Consider the following 7859-nt stretch of genomic DNA (forward strand, 5'->3'; position numbering starts at 1 on the left):
CCTCCTTCCCCCCTCCCGCATTAAAGCTCGCTTCTCCCTTCCTGCCGGCTCCTGCCTCCTCTTTGCGCCGCGGTCGGCAGGGGGCGCTGGGTGGCGCGGGCGCTCTAGCCGCGCGGCGTCTATGGGCCGGGCCGCGCCGCGCTTCCGCTCGGCGAGATGGCTGCGGTGAGGGCCGCGTCCGTGGCGCGGGCGGCGGGGCTGGTGCTCCTGTACTACGGCTTCTCCATCGGCATCACCTTCTACAACAAGTGGCTTATGAAGGTGGGGGCTGGCGGGGCTGGCGGGGCGGGGCTCACGGCGATTCCGCCCAGGGCGCTCGCTCACTGCGTGACCTCCTTTCCGCGTAGAGATTCGCCTTCCCGCTGTTCATGACGTTGCTGCACCTGCTGGTCATATTCGCGCTCTCGGGCCTGGCCAGGCGCTGCTCCCGGCGCCTCTCCGCCACCACCGGGCGCGCCCTCCTGCCCTGGCCCGCCTACCTGCGCCAGGTGGCCCCGACAGGTGAGGGAGGGAGGCCGAGGCCCAGCGAGGGGCCGCCGATGCCTTGCTGTGGCCCGACCCTCGGGATCGGGGGTCGCCTCGAGGGTCGCGGGGACGGTAGTCCGGGCCAGGCGAGAGGTCCCGGGCGACCGGTCCGGCCCGTCTCGGATCCTTGAGCCCGGGGGCCGCAGTCCCGAATCGACCGCCCGGTCTGTTCCCCCGGGACCGAGTGGGCCGCGGCGGCTCCCGCCGGGCAGTAGTGAAGGGGGTGGGTGGCCCGCGTCGTCCAGGGAAGCGGCCCCGCCGAAGGCTCCGGATGCCCCTGGGCGCGGGAGGAGGCAGAGCCTCGAGGGGCAGGTCCGGCGGCGGGGCTCCTCTCACGGCCCCTTTCTCCCCCCCCCCCCCCCGGCCGCCCCGCAGCGCTGTCCACCGCCCTGGACGTGGGGCTGAGTAACTGGAGCTTCCTATACATCACGGTTTCTCTGTGAGTACTCGGGGCGGCTCCTGGGAGCTCTGGCGCTGGGCAGTCTGGGGGGCAGGATGTCCCGCTGCCCACCGCTTGCAGCAGCTCCCGGATGGGGTGGGGGAAGAGGCCCGTTTCCCTCTTTGCCTTGCGCACGGAGCTGCTCCGGGGTCCTCGCCCCACCTCACGCCTTCCCTCTGCCCGGCCTGGCAGCTACACCATGACCAAGTCTTCGGCTGTCCTCTTCATCTTGCTTTTCTCCCTGATCTTCAAGCTGGAGGAGCCGGTGAGGAACCCCTTGCTTGCTCTCCCCCTCCCCGGTGTGGGTGGGCAGCAGGTGGTCCTTCCGCCCAGCCAGAGGGCACGGAAGCATCGCCCCGGAGTCTGCCCCGCCTGGGGCACTCCACTCAGCTGGCCTGTGATGCTGTCTTCTGCCAGAGAGCCGCCCTCGTGCTGGTAGTCCTGCTCGTTGCCGGAGGGCTCTTCCTGTTCACCTACAAATCCACCCAGTTCGACACCGAAGGGTTTGCCCTGGTGTTGGGCGCCTCTTTCCTGGGGGGCGTCCGCTGGACACGGACGCAGATCCTTCTGCAAAAAGATGAGCTGGGTGAGTGCCACCAGGGACTGCCTGCGCAGCAGGCCTGCAACTTGGGGCAAACATGGATTCCGTGCCCATTTTGGTGCCCCCCCCCCAGCACAACACCTGGGTCACATGCCCCGCTTGCCCCCCCTCCAGTTGCGGCCCTGCTGCGCAGCACCTGCAGGGAAGGCCTTCCTCTGCCTGATGGGCAGCCCTTTTCTCCCCTCTGCAGGGCTCCAGAATCCCATCGACACCATGTTCCATTTGCAGCCTGCCATGTTCCTGAGCCTCTTCCCACTCTTTGCTGTCTTTGAAGGTCAGCCGCTCTGGAGGGGGTGGACTCATCCGGGGCAGTGACTTCAGACCACCAAAAGTTGCTTGAATAGAATGCTATTAGGAGGCAGAAAGCGCCTGCCAGAATGATCCCATGTATCATCTCCAGTTGCAGAAGGGAAAAATCCCATCGTGCGGCCAGAGGTTGCTGTTCAGGCCCTTCAAAAGAAGTAGGTCCCTTTATGCAAGGTGGCCTGAATCTCTCTGAACAGCTCAGAAGAAGGCACACAGAGCGATCAGCCTTAGCCTGTTTCCTTTATTTCTAAGAACCAGGTTGAGTGGGAGGCTCCTCAGAGCTCATCTAGTCCAACCCCCGCCCGGTGCAAGAATCCTTTGCTGCAGCATTCCAGACTGATGGAATGCTCCAGAGGCTGGACAGCTCTTCCTGTGAAGAATGCTTTCCAGGGGTCCTGCCAAACGTCTACATGCTTGTGATTTAATCTCCTGCTTCTTGTCCTCCCTTCTGGATCAGCTCTGGGCAGTCGTGCCCCGACTTCCACATGCCAGTTGTGCAGATGTCTGAAGTCGGCCCGCATGCACTCCTAGATGGATCCAGTCCTTGCGAGTGTGCCTTGTAGGTGTTGTCCGTCATGGCTGTCCTCTGGATGTGTCCTTGTCTATCAGGGTCCTTCCCCAAAGGCAGTACCCAGAATAGGATGCGGTATTTGGGGTCTGGTTTGACAGATGCAGCATCTCTTGAATTTGACACCATGCTTGTGTTGATATGTCCTAGGGCTGCGTTTGCCTTTTTTATTTTTATTTTTTTGCAGCTGCATCGCACTGTGGCTTGTATTCAATTTGTGATCTGCTAAGACACCCGGATGCTTTCTGCATGCCCTGCCTCCCAGTATGGTCTCCCTCATCCTAAACTTGTACTTTCAATTTTTTTTTCCTGCCCACCTGGAAGAGTTTATATTTGTTCCTGATGAAATTCATCTTCACTGCAGTTCTTTGGCTCTCTAAAGTGTTTGTCGTTCGCGTGCTTTCTGTAGGTTTGATAACTCGTATTTTTAGCTCTCCTGCAGTTTATTTACAAGGGCGCTGAACCTGGGTCCAAGAACCAGATCCGCTCTTCTCCAGTTCTCTGGCCCTGTGCCTGCCCTCTATGGTTTCTGAGAGATCACGGAAAGGGGCTTTGATGTGATGTCTGTGCAGGCCTTGTTTCTGGAAGATGAAAGCCTGGTAGATGCTGAGGCACGTGGCCCTTTCCCCATTTTACACTCCTCTCTCAGTGGGTCTACCCCTTCCTTTTTTTTTTCGTACTACTCTTGTAGCCAAAAAGTCCTTTGAGTTGCTTTTAACTTTCTCGGTGGCTTGAATTCCTTTAGCCTTTCTGCAGGTTTTAGGATAGGCATCCTTGGGGGCTCCATGCATTTCCTTTATCAGCCCTTTTTGCTCTTAGCTCTGTAGGCATCCACAGTGGTGTTCTAACCTGACCCCCTCCCCCCGCTTTTCTCTCACTGGAACGGTGTGTGGTTGTGCTTCTTCTATTACCTTGAAATTCCCAGCCCTTCTGCTGTCCTAATCTGTTTTTGCCCCTGGGGTCCCACCTAGACCCCTCCTGTGCTCTGAGCAATACCAGCCTCCTGTCAGAGCCTCGCAGTCCCTTACCAGGTCTTCACGGCTGCCTCTAGCTGCGTCACTTACCTCCCTTCAGACGCTTCCGAATGTGAGCAGGCAGCCTGCCCAGAAAGGCAGCCTGCTTCTCTTAACGGCACTTCGGCTGCTTCTGCTAGTGGGAAGCGCTCTGGAGCCCCACAGAGAAAGGGCCTCCCTGGCAGGCCAGGTCCTCTGTTCCCCATTGCATCACCTCTCCCCTCCCTTTGCTTCCCTTTGCTCGCCTGTCTCCACAAGGGGTCCTGCATCCAATTCAGGAATTTTCCTTCTTCCCTTGTAAGGGGCAGATGGACGGTTGGCTTCTAGCCTTTTCCGTTTTTCTTTGTCCTTGATTTAGGCTGAATCACACAGTTAGTTACGTTAAAAGCCAGGTGAAGTAATTGATCCTGAGTTTCTATCTTTAGCTGGAACGTGTGATGCTTCCCATCCTCTTGGCCTTCCCTTCCCTTCCCTAGTTGGATGCCAAAGATGGCCTGCCCTCTGGAGCTTCCAGAAAAGTCAGTGAAGGCCCAGCCACGAGCACAGCTTGCTCTCATCAGTGCTTGGCTGAAGGCAGCATCTTCATTCCTCTGAAGGGGTCTGCTGTCAACTGTTGGGAAGTTTGTTTGTTTGTTTGTTTGTTTAGCTAGTTAGTTAGTTAGTTATTTAAAACGTGTGTATGGCAGCCCATCTTAAAACACAGCTCTGGGCGGCTGACAACAAAACCCAGAACTGTAAATAAAAAGTCATAGAACATGAAACCGAAACAAAACCCAGCACCTCAATTGTCCCTTTGGGATGCCCCACACCAACTCCAACATGCTCTACTCCAGCGCCTGGGTAGAAAGCCAGGTCTTGATGGCCTTCTGAAAGGCTAAAAGTGCAGGGGCAGGGGGCTGCTGACTCAGATAAGCAACTGGTCAGTTATTAGCCTGCCTTTGACTTGAGACGCTTGAACGCCTTCCAGGTGATTTGCATTGGGCCTGCACAAGTAGAATCATAGTGATCCGTCAAGTCTCGGATGTGCGTAAAACGATACAAGGCACCTGTGGCTCAACCATTTTTTGTTTACATGAGTGAAGTGTTGCTCACCTCGGTATTCAGAAAGAACATGTTTTGTCATTGATATTTTCCCTTGCTGAGAAAATAAGTTTGGGAAGATAGGAAGGCTGAGAAAAAATAGCAAAACCCTGAGGTTCTTTATATGTTCTTAAGAGAGGTGTGTAGCACTCTAGATCTGACCCCAGTTGTGCAATCCTGAGAACATGTGCGTTTTGCGTTACAGAGAAACCGACAATGTACACCCTGAAGCATCTTGCAGCATTTGTCTGGTTGGCTCCTCAACTTAAGCATGTTTTCCTGGGGTTGCACAGCTGCTGTGAGAACCCAGGAAAAGATCCAGCTTCGAGGAGGCTCTGACAGGTGTGGTGGCCTGTTCACACTCGCTCCCGAGCAACTTTTCAGCTTCTGATCTGCAGTGCGGCACATCCCTAGTTCCTAACCTCCCAATGCTTAAGATGAAGCCCAGGCTGCTGATCCAGCCTGCAGAGATGGGTTGCTTGGCTGTGAAAACCTGGCGCGGGGGGAAGCGGGGGCCTTGGCTGGTAATGCCGCTTCCCCAGCGCTAGCTTCCCTTGGTGCTTTCTGGCTCCTGGGAAGAAGGAGCAGTGAAGAGGCTTTCCCCCGACTGCCTGGCAGGGGGCCTCCCCTGTCCTCTGCCGTTTGTCTCTTCTGTCAAACCCTCTGGGGCTTGCTTCCGGATCAGGGCATCCCCCATCTGGTTGTGGGGCTTGGTCTGAAAGCGAGTCTCCTTTCCTTCTGCCTCCCTCATCTTCCAGGCCTGTCCTTGTCTGCGTCAGAGAAGCTCTTCCGTTTCCACGAGGTGGAGCTGTTGGTGGACCTGCTGGGGAAGCTGGCCCTGGGAGGGGTTTTGGCATTTGGGCTGGGCTTCTCCGAGTTTCTCTTGGTATCAAGAACCTCCAGCCTCACCTTCTCCATCTCTGGGATCTTCAAGGTATGGAGGATGCCTCTTTTCTGACCTGTTCTCTGCTTAGTGGATCTCGGAAGGTGCCTTCCGGCCTCAAGAGGTCTGATTATCTGCTCTTCCTTCCTTCAGCGCAACAGATAAAAATGTGCGTGCGCAGTTTTCATTCCCCCTGGGGCCCTCGGAGCACAGGGCCGCTTCTCTAATCCAGTAACTGCATAAAATTCACCATCGTATAAAAGCAGAAACAAAACAGAAAGCCAAAAGGGCCACACCGGGCACCCCTGGTGGTTACAGGGTTTTTTTTAAGGCTCCAAAAGCAACTATTTGGAGCCAGGAGAGGGAAGCCCCCAGCAAGGGAACTGAGCTCGCCAGGTCACCCCAGAGCAACTTCTGGCCAGAGGGGCGGCTCAGGCAGGCCTGGGCTGCTGTGAGTTGATGCACTCCCTCGTCCCCAGGAAGTCTGCACTCTGATCCTCGCCGCCCACCTCATGGGAGACCGCCTTACTCCACTGAACTGGTTGGGCTTTGCTGTTTGCCTGCTGGGGATCTCTCTGCATGTGGCCCTGAAGGCCCTCCATTCCGGGGGTAAGGAGGCAGGCCAGGAGAGGGAGGGTGGGGGAGGGTGGGGCCCCACCAAGCTGGAGGGGCAGAGGGGCTCTGTTTCTGGGGCCCTCAAAGGGCAGCTAATGCCTCCCTTCCCACACAGGGCCAAAGGGTGCCAAGCATCCCAAGGCACCCGGCTGCACTGCAGACCTGGAGCTCCTGCTGCTGCTGGATTCCCAGGAGGAGGAGGAGGAGGCTGAGAATCCCCCCCAGCTCTGAGCCACCCCCTTGGCAGGCCGGGAGGGCACCTGCTGAACTCTCCAAGGGAGAGCACCAGTGCTGGGGTGGGGCAGGATTGCTGTGTTCCCTAGAGTGGGGTGGGAGCGATGCTCGGCCTGGGGATTGTGGGGCAGGCGGCAGGGGCCACTTCAGGCCTTCCTCCAGCCTGCGTGGGCAGGGCGCTCTCTTTCGCTTGTGGGGGCTTCATGCCACAGGCCGGTCTGGCAAGAAGCACTGACCCTGCAGTCAGTGGCATGCGGAGGCTGCTGGTGGAGGAGAGGCTGTGTCTACCTGGACCGAGCGTGTCTTGGTTCCTGGTATCTCAAAAAATGCATGTGGATGGCAAGGGTGGCCTGTTTGGAAGGGTGCTTGGGGATTTGCCAAAAAACCTGTGGAGATGCTTTGGGGATCAGAAATGTCCCCAAAGAATGCTGCCTCCCCCTCCCCCGGTGCCCCTTCTGGGGAGAGAAGAGGCTCTGCCCCTGGGCCAGGAAGGTTCCTGCGGGGAACATCCCAAGGTGCTGCTAACTGCCCTGCTTCTCTGGCCATGATCAGGAAAAATAGGAGGACTGAGGACTCGGAACATCAGCCTGCCCTGAAGGGGAGAGGTGGGCAGCTGAGCCTGAGCGCGGGAGGAGCCTCCCTTCTGCAACAGCTGATGTCCGTCTCAGGGCTGCCGCACAAGTGGCTTCCTGCACCAGGCAGGGTGGACCGGATGGAAGCGCCTCTGAAATGAGGAACCCAGGTGAATGGAGGGGGATGGATGAGTGCCCTGATTGGCGCACACCGCTGCAGGGATCGTTGGGCTGAAAGAATGCAAGAACGCCCCGGGCCAGGAGGTGCAGGTTACACCATTTGGCTCATTGCATAAGAGTGAAAGACCACCCCGTGCATCATGCGATGCTCAATTTGCATAGCAAGTCTCTCCCCAATAAATTGATGTCCAAATCAGTTCCCACCAAAAAGGAGTGTGTATCCAACAGGCATCCTATAGTGAGGGGCAACTGGTTTGTCTCACAATGGGGCATGGGGGCACCAGAGTTCCATATGGTGAAGTGGGTAGCAGTTAGAGGGGCATGTGGAAAATCCAGTGCAGTTAAGCAGAATCTAACCGTTCCAGTGTCCACTGAGAAGGGAACTGGTTTACCCCCACCTCTAAAGTTACATGCAACTGCGGTGGGAGCCCCATTAACCGTTTTTGCTGCACTGTATTCCTTGGACCCTGAGGCTGAGGGGCAAGCAGGGGCTGGAAAGGTGGAGGGCAGGAAGCTGTTTGTGTAGGGTGTTGTCTTGGGGATGTGGCCTTGCTTGAGGGGCTCCTGCTGCCCGGAAGTCAGGGCATTACAGGGTCCAGCGCCCAGTTTGCCCACAGCGAAGATGCTGCAGAGTTCCATGTCGCCATCTAACACAGGGCAAAGCTGGTCCCAGCGCTCAGTGGCTGCCCTGGCAGCCACTGCTCTTGGGTCTTTTTGTCTGCTATGACTCCCTGCCTGGAGTAACTGCATGAAATGATCACTGGCCACTAGTAACGCCATTTCTTTTTGGTGCTGAAGTTTCTTTAACTCCTGCCGACTTCATAGCAGTCCATCCACAGCAGT

At 57.2% G+C, this 7859-nt stretch overlaps 1 protein-coding gene across 2 annotated transcripts; it reads left to right on the forward strand.

The window, feature by feature from the left end:
* Positions 1–112: 112 nt before the first annotated feature.
* On the forward strand, positions 113–7212 carry SLC35C2 (solute carrier family 35 member C2). Of its 2 annotated transcripts, XM_063296777.1 has the most exons (9): positions 115–261; positions 348–501; positions 901–964; positions 1157–1229; positions 1382–1550; positions 1756–1839; positions 5291–5466; positions 5895–6024; positions 6146–7212. In XM_063296777.1, exons 1-9 carry the CDS (start codon positions 157–159, stop codon positions 6259–6261), a joined length of 1071 nt encoding a protein of 356 aa, XP_063152847.1. In that variant the 5' UTR covers positions 115–156; the 3' UTR covers positions 6262–7212. The 2 variants fall into 2 exon arrangements, with proteins under 2 accessions (XP_063152848.1, XP_063152847.1); XM_063296778.1 differs by lacking the exon at positions 5291–5466 and having other exon boundaries at positions 113–261.
* The last annotated feature ends 647 nt before the right edge of the window (positions 7213–7859 follow it).

This window comes from Candoia aspera, chromosome 3 (genome assembly GCF_035149785.1).
Source record: "Candoia aspera isolate rCanAsp1 chromosome 3, rCanAsp1.hap2, whole genome shotgun sequence".
NCBI lineage: Eukaryota > Metazoa > Chordata > Lepidosauria > Squamata > Boidae > Candoia > Candoia aspera.

Bases quoted from the DNA above. Each gene is read 5' to 3' on its own strand.
- SLC35C2 (XM_063296777.1), top strand. From the start codon at position 157: ATGGCTGCGGTGAGGGCCGCGTCCGTGGCGCGGGCGGCGGGGCTGGTG. The intron at 262-347 runs GTGGGGGCTGGC...CTTTCCGCGTAG, and splicing joins ACAACAAGTGGCTTATGAAG to AGATTCGCCTTCCCGCTGTT. The intron at 502-900 runs GTGAGGGAGGGA...GCCGCCCCGCAG, and splicing joins GCGCCAGGTGGCCCCGACAG to CGCTGTCCACCGCCCTGGAC.